Below are 15,375 nucleotides of genomic sequence, written 5' to 3'. Positions count from 1 at the left end.
CATTTGGAACAAACTTTAACTTGAGCCTTTTTTCAATGCTGAATTGAATGTCATTGAGAAAACAGGAAGGTGTTATAACATATTTTTTCACAAAGATCCTTTCGGAATTTAAAAGTAATCCAAGATGTAATCATCTAGTATTTGAAAAGTATCTGTAATCTGATTACAATATTTTTTATGGCAACGTGACTGATTACAGTTCGTTTTTTGTAATCAGATTACATGTAACTGATATATAATCATCTGGGGATCCTGCAACATCCATGGAAGTCCCACATATTCCTATGGGTCTGTGCTATGCAGACCATTGATGTTGCAGTTTGTTCCTACACATACTGCAAAATCATGTGCAAGATTTAAATCAATCTGTTTTTGTTTTTATGACCACACCTGAGAGCTGCATCTAGCGCATGCTATCTCTGTGCGCTGCATGTAGGGGGCGCTACCTACCTCCAAGGGCAGAGTATCAGATTCACTGTCCTGTGGATGCATTGGTAGGAGAGACACGCTTTGCCTTTTTTTTTACCTCTTCACAGGGCCAGGTGTTGTATTCAGATTCCCCTTGAAAGCTGTCCTCTGCCTTGCCCTGAGCTTTTTTATGAATTAATTTTGATAAAATGATCTTCGTTGAAGACGATCACGGTGTGTGTGAGGGGCAGCTGGGAGCTGATAGTATAGATGGTAGAGGCAGAATAAACCTCCGCCACCTAAGCCTGATAGTACCTTATAGTCTATCTTCTGTCTCTCTCTCTCTCTGAGCATTTATAATAATATCATGGTAGTCAAGGACGATATGCCTGAATTGAATTACCCATCCCAGAAGAATGTTAAACATAGAATGACTAGAACAGTGTTAAAACTGCTTGCTTGCTCTTCTTGATTCGGCTCATCCCCAGGCTTTAACCCAGGACCTCTGCCTTGCTAGCACACGTGACAGCCCTCCTAAAGAGTCTTACCAGTCGGCGCCACGCAAACAGCTAGCTATTAGCTGGTGCAAGTGGGGACACTTCAGGCTGAGGAGTAAGTTTCACACATCCCCATGTGCTACACATGGGTACATCCAATATGGTTATTATTTTTCTATGGTGTCAAACTCCTCCTGACTGATCCCAGTGTTGGTGTGTAATATGCAGAGTATCCTTAGTGTAGGTAGCGGAGCGTCAGTAGGAGAGAACCACTGTAACCTCCCATGTTCCCCATCGGTCCCTGTTTGAAAACTGCTGCAGTCTTTATCTTCCATTCACAGCGAGAACACCTTGCCTGAATGCACACACACACACACACACACACACACACACACACACACACACACACGATGGAAAACTACCCCAGGCAACAGTGTTTTTTTCTCAGAGGGGAAGTGCTGATAGCGTTTTCCTTGGATAACAGCAGACAGAAACTGATCTTAAGGTCCTCAGGGAGATGGATGGAGAGAGAGGAGAGAGAGTGAAAGAGGAGAGAATGAAAGAGGAGAGAGGGGGGGGGCTTTGGAGAGATGGGGGTGGGGGTTATGGACAGGGAAAAGCACATTGTCAGATATTATTAGGCTCACCAAGGTACACCATCAGGCCCCTCAGCACCTGCCAGGGTAGTCACTCTGACATTTATCTGTGTGGGTATGACTAAAGCAGAGGCCAGACAACCCTGTCTGGGCTACCAATCAAATTAATCTCTCCATCTCAGTGCCTTTCTGAACAACCAATTATCATGACTACTGCCATCTCAGACCTCTCCACACAAATTAAGCTGTAAGTGGTGTCTGAGGCTCATTCAGTAGTTTGGTGCTTTTGTACCACTCAATGAGGACAGATTGATGCTGCTACTTTTCCAGTCTTGTTCGGGAAAAGGCTCATGCGATGTGGCAAGATGAGGTGATTCTGAACATTGATGTTAAAACCTCTGAAAGGTCTGACTGACTACAGATACACACAACTTCCCCCCAAAATATTGTTATTAGTCTTCAAGTCTTGTCACACATTGCAGTGGATTGTAAACTCCCTTCAAAGCTGGAATGGGTTGTATCATGGTCATTTCTAAAGCATGCTGTGTGAGATTCTGGTCTCCTTTCTTGAATGATGTCCATATGTTATCACAACACTTAATCAAGCTGATTAAAGCAATTACAGGGTTTCTTTTTCTTCTCCAAAGTTTTCTCCAAATAGTACACCAAATACACAGAGGGACCCATAGGATGAACCTAACGTCAGGAGATGCTGATAACAAATATCTGAAACCTCTTTGAAATCAGACCCATTTAAGTCACCCACAGCGGAGTGATCCTGTCGTTTAGAGTTCACATCTATCTGGTTTCACATCTGTCTCAGACACCAGCAGAAGAGAGGGAAACAGCTGTTTGGGTGGAATCAGACCTGGGCTGCATCCTAAACGCTACCCTATCCCCTATTTAGGTTGCTACTTTTGACCAGAGTCCTATGGGTTTGTTGTGCATTAAATATGGAATAGGGTGCCATTTGGGACGCCACCCTGGAGCTACCTGATGTGATGCTTTGTATTTCAAAATGAGCCGTGAAAGGAAGTCTGGTGAACATTGTGATTCCATCCACACTTAGGTAAGAGAACAAACAAGCCCGTAAAGGCACCTAGGTAATTGGGTAGCGTTTCATATGCAGAAGAGATGGTGAAAACGGCTTCAGTACTGAGACATAATACTAATAGGTTGCCCAGATGGGAGGTGGAGTCTGGGATTGGCTGAGTGTTTATTTACTAAAGTAGAGTGTTTTTATTGACCTCTCTGAAGACAATAGCGTTGGGGCAATGCACTCTCTGGCCACTTTGTAAACGACAAGCTTTATCAGAATGTTTGTTTGTGTTTTAGTTAGTTAATTCAGAGTGTTTCTCTCTCTCTCTCCATGCAATCTGACGGATACTCTGGGCACTTTGGCTGGAAAGTGTTGCAATTTTCAAAACAACTCAACTAAAGACACGGCTACCAGATCAAAGATGATGCTGGATAGATGCACTTACTGCCCTTACTACTGGCAAATAGATTACATCAACTTTGAACACTGCATACTTTAGATAGCAAACCATTCATTTGAAAGCCATGGTGCCATTGGAAAGTAGAAGGTTTTTGCCCGTTTCTCCTCAGGAACACTGAGACTTTAAGGCAGGGTGTTGTAAACTAAGGTAGAGCACGTGGATGTCTGAGCTCCATACCTCAATCTGCAGCAGGGCCTCTTCTCTCTGGCGAAGGGCCTCCACATCTTCCTCACTGATTTCTGAGAGGAACGCTTGCTCCTGTCCATCCCCCCCGGAGCTCTCTGCTGCACCGCCAAACAGGGGACCCCCCTCCTCACACAGCTCTGCAAACGGAGTCTGGGGACTCTGTGCTCACACGCACGCACACACACACACACACACACACACACACGCACGCACACGCACACACACACACACACACACACACACACACACACACACACACGCACACGCACACGCACACGCACACGCACACGCACACACAAGAACAGACAGACAAACAAACATGTAAACAAGAGAACATTATAATTAGATTTGTTTTGAGAATACCAAAGTACATTGCTTCTGTCTTGCACCTCTTTCTCCCTGACTCCACTAATGGCCTAGGCCAGACAGTGTGATTCACAGCACAGGGCTAAACCCTGGCTGACTCATGGTCGTCTGTGCTTGCCATGATCTGAGTCACAGTACCTGAGTCAACAGGAGAGGCCAGACAGTGGGGGAGAACATCCTGCGTCCCCGGAATACAATTTCACGTCAACACAACTAGAACGTTTTACACTTTAAATATATCACTCTAGACAGCTGCCACTCGTTCTTCACACTGTTTACCCAAGTTCAATCAAAAAGGACTAGGACGCCTTTCTTCTCTGTGCAGTCAGTTTACTGAGCTCGCACTCCTTTCAGCGCGCTCAATGGAAACGTGGGAGTCGGTCACTGAAAGAGGCCCACATTGATCTGCTAATTTTGACCCCTAATTGCATATGTATGACATTGATAAAACCCTGAGGTGGCTTTTGTTTTTCCTGCCCACAGTGTGACTCATCCAATCATCTTGTTGTTCCTCTCTTACCGTGGGCAGCTTCTTCAGTACGGAGGTGGGAGGGGCTAGAGGAGGGCCAGTGTCTTTGGTCTGCCCACAGTGTGACTCATCCAATCATCCTGTCGTTCCTCTCTTACCGTGGCCAGCTTCTTCAGTATGGAGGTGGGAGGGGCTAGAGGAGGGCCAGTGTCTTTGGTCTGCCCACAGTGTGACTCATCCAATCATCCTGTCGTTCCTCTCTTACTGTGGGTAGCTTCTTCAGTACGGAGGTGGGAGGGGCTAGAGGAGGGCCAGTGTCTTTGGTCTGCCCACAGTGTGACTCATCCAATCATCCTGTCGTTCCTCTCTTACTGTGGGCAGCTTCTTCAGTACGGAGGTGGGAGGGGCTAGAGGACGACCTGTGTCTTTGGTCTGCCCACAGTGTGACTCATCCAATCATCCTGTCTTTCCTCTCTTACTGTGGGCAGCTTCTTCAGTACGGAGGTGGGAGGGGCTAGAGGACGGCCTGTGTCTTTGGTCTGCCCACAGTGTGACTCATCCAATCATCCTGTCGTTCCACTCTTACTGTGGGCAGCTTCTTCAGTACGGAGGTGGGAGGGGCTAGAGGACGGCCTGTGTCTTTGGTCTGCCCACAGTGTGACTCATCCAATCATCCTGTCGTTCCTCTCTTACTGTGGGCAGCTTCTTCAGTACGGAGGTGGGAGGGGCTAGAGGACGGCCTGTGTCTTTGGTCTGCCCACAGTGTGACTCATCCAATCATCCTGTCGTTCCTCTCTTACTGTGGGCAGCTTCTTCAGCACGGAGGTGGGAGGGGCTAGAGGACGGCCTGTGTCTTTGGTCTGCCCACAGTGTGACTCATCCAATCATCCTGTCGTTCCTCTCTTACTGTGGGCAGCTTCTTCAGTACGGAGGTGGGAGGGGCTAGAGGACGGCCTGTGTCTTTGGTCTGCCCACAGTGTGACTCATCCAATCATCCTGTCGTTCCTCTCTTACTGTGGGCAGCTTCTTCAGTACGGAGGTGGGAGGGGCTAGAGGACGGCCTGTGTCTTTGGTCTGCCCACAGTGTGACTCATCCAATCATCCTGTCGTTCCTCTCTTACTGTGGGCAGCTTCTTCAGCACGGAGGTGGGAGGGGCTAGAGGACGGCCTGTGTCTTTGGTCTGCCCACAGTGTGACTCATCCAATCATCCTGTCGTTCCTCTCTTACTGTGGGCAGCTTCTTCAGTACGGAGGTGGGAGGGGCTAGAGGACGGCCTGTGTCTTTGGTCTGCCCACAGTGTGACTCATCCAATCATCCTGTCGTCCCTCTCTTACTGTGGGCAGCTTCTTCAGTACGGAGGTGGGAGGGGCTAGAGGAGGGCCTGTGTCTTTGGTCTGCCCACTCAATGTGAACCACACAGCCTATCTGCTCTGCCTTCTGTGCTGTTCTTGCTTTTTGTTGTCAGTGAATATGCACCATCTGCTACAGCAGTGTTACTGACATCCGAGGTATGGGTCTCTTGGCCGGGCTATACTAAATTACAGACCAACTGCTTTTCCCCAAAACTGCAGAAATGTAGTGATTTGTGAAGAAATATTCCTTATTCACATTTATGAAAAAAGGAATAACTTTCGCGGTTCATTGAAGTTTCTTTCTTCACTGAAGGTAACCACTGTTACGTAACCTGTCCTTATATCTGTAGTCTGAGACGTTTTCCTCTTGAGCCAGCATAATGAAAAGACCTTGATGAAATTGATTCAGCAGAAAATAAGCCTTAATATATAAGCCTCTGGTGTCCTGGTGCTGTAGGGTTCAGGGGTGTGTAAAGAGAACCTTGATACTAGTGTCTTCAGTGGGGCTTTATACCTGAGTTTGTGTATTCTCCAGCGGGTCATTTGAGTTCAGTATGATTTCAAATGAGAACTCTTTCAGGGAAAGTTAGGGATAATGTGAAATAGGTTTCAATAACATCAACATAAGTTACAGCTTTTTGCATAGATTTTCAGGCCGCGCTCTAACTTGACATGATCGTACTGATATTATTCCAGGACATTACAGTGAAACCACGAGGAAGTTTAAAAGGTTAAATGAAGATCAGCCAATGACAGCCTAGCTAGCAGCATGAACAGCTAAATGAGACATCACTGTAAAAAATATCTGGTTGATTTTACAGTAACTTACTGGCAGTGAGTTACCTGTAAGTTACTGTAAAAAAAAAGTTATGTATGTACTTTACAGTAATGTACTGTTAAATATTTATTCTGAATTTACGGTAATTTACTGTACTTTTTTTTTTTACAGTAACTTACAGGTAACTGGATGCCAGCAAGTTACATTGTACAGTGACACAGTGTCACATACAATACAGTAACACTACGGAGTGCATCATAAAAGATGTCTGAGTTTCTCATTAGCTTTATTGAGTGCTTTTGATAAGGATCAGTGCAGTTTTCAGTGTTGTTATTTCCGGTGTGATGTATGAATAAATTCAATCAGGATTTAATTGTTTTGTGAAGAGGTAAAAAAATAAAATCAGCTCAGTCCCTCTTAGAACTCATAGAAATGTGACACCTTCAAAATGATTCACTGTTCATTCATCTCTGACTTACAACAAATGACTTTGGTGTAATGTTGTTTTAGTTGTCTCCTCTCCTGTCCCCAAAGGTGTTCTAAGAAGGCTATATATCTCCTGTAACCATTTGTACTAGATGTCTCAATGGGAGACAAAATACTCCTTAGATTTGGGAAAAGAATGATGGATTACACAGAAGAGATAGAGAGAGGTCTCCAGGTACAATGCTTTCTGGTGTATCAAAATGATACCTGTTATCTGACCTCAAGACAGTTATTATATGGTATAGCCCATGACTATATGTTTAATCATAATGTAGACATACTAATTGTCATCATTTTCCACTGTATGTGAGTGAGTCCGTTTATTTCTGTGATGTCTGATTGAATATAGATTTGATTCTAATTTTCCATCTCAGTAGTCTGAAAGTGATGGTTACCAATGAAAGCGTAAAAAAAGGTGGATAGATAGAATCGGTATCAGAGTCCTTCTCATCCTTTTTTTACCTCAAGTTATTTTTATCTAGTTCTTCTAGGCTATACTGTCTGTGGCTCATATTCAAAACCAATCTATCTGTTGTCTCTCTCTCTCTCTCTCTCTCTCTCTCGATCTTTCTCTCTCTTCCTAACTTTCACCTGCCTCCCTTCCTCAGTGAAAAAAAGCAGGATCATCCTATCACAGATCTCTTATCATCCCACCTCCTCTCCTGAAGGGATGGGAAGATCTGTGTTGATGCAGCCGGGACAACTATGCCCTGCAGAATGTACAGATACTGCAGCTCAAACCCATAATGTGTCTCTCCCTTTTGAACTTCTGAACTGACATAAAAATACAGATAATTTGTTGAAAGACAGTAGCAGTATTGAAGGGACTTGGATGTATGGCTAATAAATTGTCTGGGAGTGGAGAGAAGAGAGTGAGAGAAAACAGAAAGAAAAGGGAAGAGAAGAGAGGGGGAGAGAACTGAGAGAAGAGCGAAGAGAAGGGAGAGGGAGAGAACTGAGAGAAGAGCGAAGAGAAAGGAGAGGGAGAGAACTGAGAGAAGAGCGAAGAGAAGGGAGGGGGAGAGAACTGAGAGAAGAGCGAAGAGAAGGGAGGGGGAGAGAACTGAGAGAAGAGCGAAGAGAAAGGAGAGGGAGAGAACTGAGAGAAGAGCGAAGAGAAGGGAGGGGGAGAGAACTGAGACAAGAGCGAAGAGAAGCGAGGGGGAGAGAACTGAGAGAAGAGCGAAGAGAAGGGAGAGGGAGAGAACTGAGAGAAAAGCGAAGAGAAGGGAGAGGGAGAGAACTGAGAGAAAAGCGAAGAGAAGAGAGGAGACACTAGACAAAGCTTCAAAGAACCTCTCATAAGAAGGCAATCAAACAAGGAGAGCCAAGCTTATTATCTTTGTCTCTAATGAGCGTTGTCACCTTCACAATGGAACAAAGGACAATACAGACTGATACACTGTGCATCAAATTCACCTGCTTCATTTCTGTCTGTGCCGGGGGTAGCAAGGCCCTCGAACGGTCTGCAATTTTCTGAAGAGACACAAGAAGAGAGAGAGCACAAGAGCATGAGAGAAGCATTTAGTTCATATTGTACAACATACTGTATATTGCAGCCGGGTTGCAAATCAACTCTTTATGTTTCATGTCACAAGGTCACCATTCTCTAGAGAACAACACCCCACCAAACAGATGAGATGACATGAGGCAATGCAAGGGAACCTTTTGCAGATCTCCATAGCGTTGAACCAACTCTGAGAGTCCTGTCTTCAGTCTAGTCAGATGAAGATGATCTTGCTGTGAAAACAAGGAAAAAAGATTGAAGATTAATGACAATTATCTTAATTTATGTCTCTGCTTCTGTGTATTTAATTAGATACAAAGTCTGGAAAAATAGATGAAAAAAAAGCTTTTTAACCCGTGTAGAGCCAGTGATGATGTCAGAGAGTTGTTTGATGAGTTGACTGGTGCTGGTGATGACATTGTTGGTTTGCTGCTGTGTAGAACGTCTGGAATTGAAGAGAAAGAGAGCCAGAGAGAATGACATAAATACATAGAGAAAGAAAGAAAGTGTGAAAGAGAAAGCGAGTGAGATAGAGAAGGAGAGAGTGAAAGAGAGTGAAAGAGACACACATAGTCTTTAGCCTCTAAGGTGGTATGAGTGAGGTTATTCTCGAGGTCGTGAACTCTGGAGGAAGTGGCAGGACATGGCAGCTTTTATCCCCTGGTGCTGGATTCTGGAACGAACAGTGTGCATTCTGGGCTGGCCAGGGCGATGGGAACTCAGAGTTCCATGGGAGAGATAAGTTCAACCAATTAAGTGAATCAATATTAACGACAGTCTGACAGAGCAGAGGTAGGGCTAGGCCCTATCCAGTGGCACAGTGAGGGGCGCTGGGTGTTCTTTCTCTGCCAGGGATGAACAAATAGGAGCCACCCAGGCTTTCACCATCAAAAAACACAGAAACTTACAAACTACAGTGCTGCCCAGTGTTGGGAGGATGGAGGTGCACTCATTATGGCTATAGCTTTAAGCCAAGGACAATATGGATTTTTATGTTGACCCCAATTATTGTCTACAAACATATTTATTATCAAATAGTGACAAACGTGTGGATGGCGATTCAATTGATAAGTATAATTTTAGACAATTCAATTTACAGTCTGTCACTCATGGCTCAATTGGCCAAACAGTACATTGTGAAGACAACACAAAAAGATACATGCCTTCAGTAAGTTTACTGATTTCAGACACTCTTGTAATTGTGGAAATCATATTCAAATCTCTGATAGACAATATAGTCACATTTGCATGCTCAAAAACATTTTCTTGCACTAATATCAGTCCTGACTGCCTGTACCGTTTCACATTTATTTTCAATGTCTCCTCCCACACACTCATTTACTGAAGCATCTCTGGGTCCTTCCATGAGAGTAGTGCCTTTTGCTTAACTTTGATATTATCCATTGAAATTGTGCACCAAGATTGTATTTTAAACGCCTGTTAAATTACATAAAATGTCCTTTAATATAGACCACATGAAAAATGCAATACATTTCTTCTAGGAAGATTGCAAGCCACTTAATCCCCCAAATAATCTCAAAATGTTCGCCATCATTGTAAAGAACTAGTTATTTTGCTGCTTTGATAAAGTCATTTCTGAAGATGATTATTTATTTCATGTGATTAGTGTCCCTCCTTTTAAGGTCAACCCTGTTACATGAACTGAACTCTCATTTTAAGGTCAACCCTGTTACATGAACTGAACTCTCATTTTAAGGTCAACCCTGTTACATGAACTGAACTCTCATTTTAAGGTCAACCCTGTTACATGAACTGAACTCTCATTTTATGGTCAACCCTGTTACATGAACTGAACTCTCATTTTAAGGTCAACCCTGTTACATGAACTGAACTCTCATTTTATGGTCAACCCTGTTACATGAACTGAACTCTCATTTTATGGTCAACCCTGTTACATGAACTTTTTAATATGGTGAAACTATTCCTTTTTAATGTTTTTCTTTTAAAGAAACAATAAACAAATCATAGTCTATAAGCAAGTGAGCTTGTTCTGCTCTTTTTGGCCATTTTCTGGTGTTTTCTGGTGTAAAACTGAGCATAACACATCATCCCTGTTACCTATAGATAAGCAGGATAGAAGTGTTTTACCAACTACCTTTTTTTGTGAAACTTGCATTAAATTGCCACTCCCTGTTGCACACAACCAGCTTCCATTCTCCCTATCATAAGGGGATTCATGGCTGATTTAAGATTAAATCGTCAACCCTGTTATGGTCAACCCTGTTACCGTCAACCCTGTTACTTTATTTGGCAGTGAATTGGCACTTACTATAGTAATTTTTTTAATTGTACCTTGTTTCTATGAAGTTGGAAATGTGCTCTCTATGACAGAATGTTCAAATGAGATGAAATCAAACATTTTTTGGACCAAGTTACACAACTTAAAAGGCACTGAATTGGTGGAACGACCACTCTGTCTCAGCAATCAGCATCGCCAAACCAACCCTAATCTCAGTGAAGTAGTAATGTCTCTGGATGAGGTTTTGTTAGTTGTTTTTAAGTGTAGGTGAGGGCTGAGGCTAGTGATATTGTGTTGAGGCAACATGGAGGATGAAACTGAACTGGTTGAAATTAAACAGAGTCTGTGAGCTCATATGACCTTAGAAATAAGCAGTCTGTCTCAACAGAACCCTGCTGTCTCTCTCTCTCTCTCTCTCTCTCTCTCTCTCTCTCTCTCTCTCTCTCTCTCTCTCTCTCTCTGGAATGCTAAGGAGAACATCATTGGAGGTGACTGATTGCAATTCACATGATATTTTTACATACTTTTCTGCTGCTGAGTCCCTACTCTTGAGATCTTTGTGGGGGTGCAAGTGACTAATAGATCTCGATAGCTTTGTAATGTGATACGTCAGAAGAGTGTGAGAGGGTCCTCTAGAGTGGGTGATGTGAACCGAGAGTTTGGCACAACACACTGCTCGGTACAGTGGCATAAACCTACACAGATGATCCATAGCAACTAACTCTCTAGAACAGGTGCAAACTGACTCATAGATGTTCCACGGGAATGAATTAAAACAGGTCATAATCGATTCTTATGTTTAGTACATGAAGCATTGGAAGATGATGATAATGTTGATGATAAGTGATGTGTTGTACATTTGACGAGTTATTTGTTGCATGGTTTTAAGTTAAAACCATTGAAGTACAGGTTATCCCAATCCATGTCATACAGTGAATTAGGATATTCACCTCCTGTGTATTAACTCCTATCATGCCTGCAGATCCAAAGGCACAGTCCTTCTCCACATAGATCAGTCATGTTGTTCCTGTTGTGGCGTGATGGTGCACGAACTACCTGTGAGTTTACCGTAATCCTCTGGATGTCTGAGAAGTCTTTGACTGAACCGTTAAACGATGACATATCAGTCAGAGGTTTAGCCATCTTATTAATCCCTTTGGTTCCTGTGTGTGTGTGTGTGTGTGTGTGTGTGTGTGTGTGTGTGTGTGTGTGTGTGTGTGTGTGTGTGTGTGTGTGTGTGTGTGTGTGTGTGTGTGTGTGTGTGTGTGTGTGTGTGTGTGTGTGTGTGTGTGTGTGTGTGCGTGCGTGCGTGCGTGCGTGCGCGTGTGTGTGTGTGCATGTTTCCTTTACCTACCTAAGACACAACAGAGGGCCACAGTCAAGCTTATTTGTGACAGTATGCAGGTGGATTTAAATACAAGTCTATTAGTGACAGTATGCAGGTGGATTTAAATACAAGCTTATTAGTGACAGTATGCAGGTGGATTTAAATACAAGCTTATTAGTGAAAGTATGCAGGTGGATTTAAATACAAGCTTATTAGTGACAGTATGCAGGTTGATTTAAATACAAGCTTATTAGTGACAGTATGCAGGTGGATTTAAATACAAGCTTATTAGTGACAGTATGCAGGTGGATTTAAATACAAGCTCATTAGTGACATTATGCAGGTGGATTTAAAAGCACTTAGAGCACACTTATGATCCAGCATGGTGAACCAACTCCAACTTTCAGCTGCATCAGGGTAAAATGATTGACTAGATATTTTCCCTGGTTATTATAAGTACCTCATCCAGCCCACAGCTACGGACTCTAATTAACCCAGGATACAGTATCTGCTCCACCCACCCATTTAACAGCAGCTTTTACATGTGTTCTAGTACTACCGGTCTTGCATGAATGGGGGAAGCAAGGCTGTTTTCATGAGTGGTTTGAATGCAGAGTGACAGAGACACAGCACAATAAGTCATACACCAAAAACACAGAGGTCGTACTTTCTCTGGCTTTAGGGGGCATACTTGAAGCTGAACTTATTTCTCCCTTCAGTGTGACTGTACTTTTGCTTGGTCTTCCACCTCGAGATCGCTCTCTCTCTCACTCTCACTCTTTCTCTCTCTGAAAAAACAGGAAGTCTATTTTCCCACTGTTTTCCACTAGGTTGTCTTGGTTCTTCCCACAGTGGCCAGAGAATTACAGTGGCATGGCCCTGGTTCTGAGTTCACTAATACACTGAGGACTGTCTGTCTTTCTATTTTTCCCCTCATTTCCTCTCTCCAGTTTTAGATCAATATTTGAGGACTATGGTGGGGAGGTACGGAGAAAGTCTCTCTAGCTGTGTGTATCCCTGGGTCTCTACAGGGAGCACCAGGACAGAATGTACTGTACATCAGACCTGGGTTCAAATCATATTCAGAATCCTACCTTTAGTGTTTGATTTATCCCAGCATTTCCCAAACTAGGTCCTGGAGACCCGAAGGGGCACGTTTAGTTTTTTGACCTAACACGCCACAGCTGATTCAAATGATCAAAGCTTGATTACGAGGTCATTATTTGAATCAGCTGTGTAGTGCTTGTGCAATAAAACTAAATGTGCACCCCTTGGGGTCTCCAGGACCGAGTTTGGGAAACACTGCTGTAGACTGTCTAGACAATCAACTTGACAGATTTTGCAGTCATGCGATTGTTTCCATTGCGCCACTTAAACTCAGTCAAGCCCTGATAAAGTATCTGAAATGAATTAAAATAGTACTTGATCCCAGGTCTGATGTACTGTGCAGTATGTTGTGTCCAAGATAGGCTAGAGGGGACCAGGGGAGCACCAGGCTCGGAGGCCAAGCCTGCACAGACAGCACCAGACACTAAATCAATGTTCTTATTGCAGATCTCCACAACACGGTCTAGAGAGATTTCGTGAATTTAGAGCATATTTGTTCAAGGCCTCTCACGCAAGCATGCATGCAGGCACCACAGCAGTAGTATATCGTTTCTTCTTCATCCCTCCTTCAAGCCTTGTCTATCGCGCTCTCTCTATATCATGCGATTTCATTAAATTAATTGTTCCATATTGCTGTCTTTAAAAAAACTAAATAGAGTATGATTATATTGACTCAAATAAACTCATGTAGCATTGTAGAAAATGAATTACTTTAGTGGAAAAAATAAATTGTTTCTACATATTAGCACAGGGCTAATTTAGCTAATGGTCTTCACAGTAAATGTTTTTTCATCAACAAAAAGAAGCATATTTGACATGTTTGTTTTATCAATAATATATTTCACAGCACATTAGTTTGGTGGATTTTGTAATAGATGTGAATTTAGCAGAATACAGTGCCTTGCGAAAGTATTCGGCCCCCTTGAACTTTGAGACCTTTTGCCACATTTCAGGCTTCAAACATAAAGATATAAAACGGTATTTTTTTGTGAAGAATCAACAACAAGTGGGACACAATCATGAAGTGGAACGATATTTATTGGATATTTCAAACTTTTTTAACAAATCAAAAACTGAAAAATTGAGCGTGCAAAATTATTCAGCCCCTTTACTTTCAGTGCAGCAAACTCTCTCCAGAAGTTCAGTGAGGATCTCTGAATGATCCAATGTTGACCTAAATGACTAATGATGATAAATACAATCCACCTGTGTGTAATCAAGTCTCCGTATAAATGCACCTGCACTGTGATAGTCTCAGAGGTCCGTTAAAAGCGCAGAGAGCATCATGAAGAACAAGGAACACACCAGGCAGGTCCGAGATACTGTTGTGAAGAAGTTTAAAGCCGGATTTGGATACAAAAAGATTTCCCAAGCTTTAAACATCCCAAGGAGCACTGTGCAAGCGATAATATTGAAATGGAAGGAGTATCAGACCACTGCAAATCTACCAAGACCTGGCCGTCCCTCTAAACTTTCAGTCATACAAGGAGAAGACTGATCAGAGATGCAGCCAAGAGGCCCATGATCACTCTGGATGAACTGCAGAGATCTACAGCTGAGGTGGGATATTGTCGTATATTGCACAAATCTGGCCTTTATGGAAGAGTGGCAAGAAGAAAGCCATTTCTTAAAGATATCCATATAAAGTGTTGTTTAAAGTTTGCCACAAGCCACCTGGGAGACACACCAAACATGTGGAAGAAGGTGCTCTGGTCAGATGAAACCAAAATTGAACTTTTTGGCAACAATGCAAAACGTTATGTTTGGCGTAAAAGCAACACAGCTCATCACCCTGAACACAACATCCCCACTGTCAAACATGGTGGTGGCAGCATCATGGTTTGGGCCTGCTTTTCTTCAGCAGGGACAGGGAAGATGGTTAGAATTGATGGGAAGATGGATGGAGCCAAATACAGGACCATTCTGGAAGAAAACCTGATGGAGTCTGCAAAAGACCTGAGACTGGGACGGAGATTTGTCTTCCAACAAGACAATGATCCAAAACATAAAGCAAAATCTACAATGGAATGGTTCAAAAATAAACATAATCCAGGTGTTAGAATGGCCAAGTCAAAGTCCAGACCTGAATCCAATCGAGAATCTGTGGAAAGAACTGAAAACTGCTGTTCACAAATGCTCTCCATCCAACCTCACTGAGCTCGAGCTGTTTTGCAAGGAGGAATGGGAAAAAATGTCAGTCTCTCGATGTGCAAAACTGATAGAGACATACCCCAAGCGACTTACAGCTGTAATCGCAGCAAAAGGTGGCGCTACAAAGTATTAACTTAAGGGGGCTGAATAATTTTGCACGCCCAATTTTTCAGTTTTTTATTTATTAAAAAAGTTTGAAACATCCAATAAATGTCGTTCCACTTCATGATTGTGTCCCACTTGTTGTTGATTCTTCACAAAAAAATACAGTTTTATATCTTTATGTTTGAAGCCTGAAATGTGGCAAAAGGTCGCAAAGTTCAAGGGGGCCGAATACTTTCGCAAGGCACTGTATTTATTGACGGTAAAAACGCAGCATAGTATG

At 43.0% G+C, this 15,375-nt stretch overlaps 1 protein-coding gene across 1 annotated transcript in view; it reads right to left on the bottom strand.

Annotated features, from left to right (window-relative positions):
* The window catches only part of LOC109901158 (t-SNARE domain-containing protein 1-like), a 123,170-nt gene that overhangs the window by 67,078 nt on the left and 40,717 nt on the right, over window positions 1-15,375 (bottom strand). Inside the window, exons 5-8 of the mRNA XM_031787529.1 lie at window positions 8,500-8,590; window positions 8,304-8,378; window positions 8,058-8,114; window positions 3,178-3,345 (exon numbers count right to left, since the gene is read on the bottom strand). Of these exons, the coding sequence (XP_031643389.1) occupies window positions 3,178-3,345; window positions 8,058-8,114; window positions 8,304-8,378; window positions 8,500-8,590 (391 nt within the window). The remainder of the gene's footprint in view (window positions 1-3,177; window positions 3,346-8,057; window positions 8,115-8,303; window positions 8,379-8,499; window positions 8,591-15,375) is intronic.

This window comes from Oncorhynchus kisutch, linkage group LG2, assembly GCF_002021735.2.
Source record: "Oncorhynchus kisutch isolate 150728-3 linkage group LG2, Okis_V2, whole genome shotgun sequence".
Lineage (NCBI taxonomy): Eukaryota > Metazoa > Chordata > Actinopteri > Salmoniformes > Salmonidae > Oncorhynchus > Oncorhynchus kisutch.
Note: the sequence above shows the minus strand (reverse complement) of the source record. Positions and strands in the feature narration are given on the sequence as shown.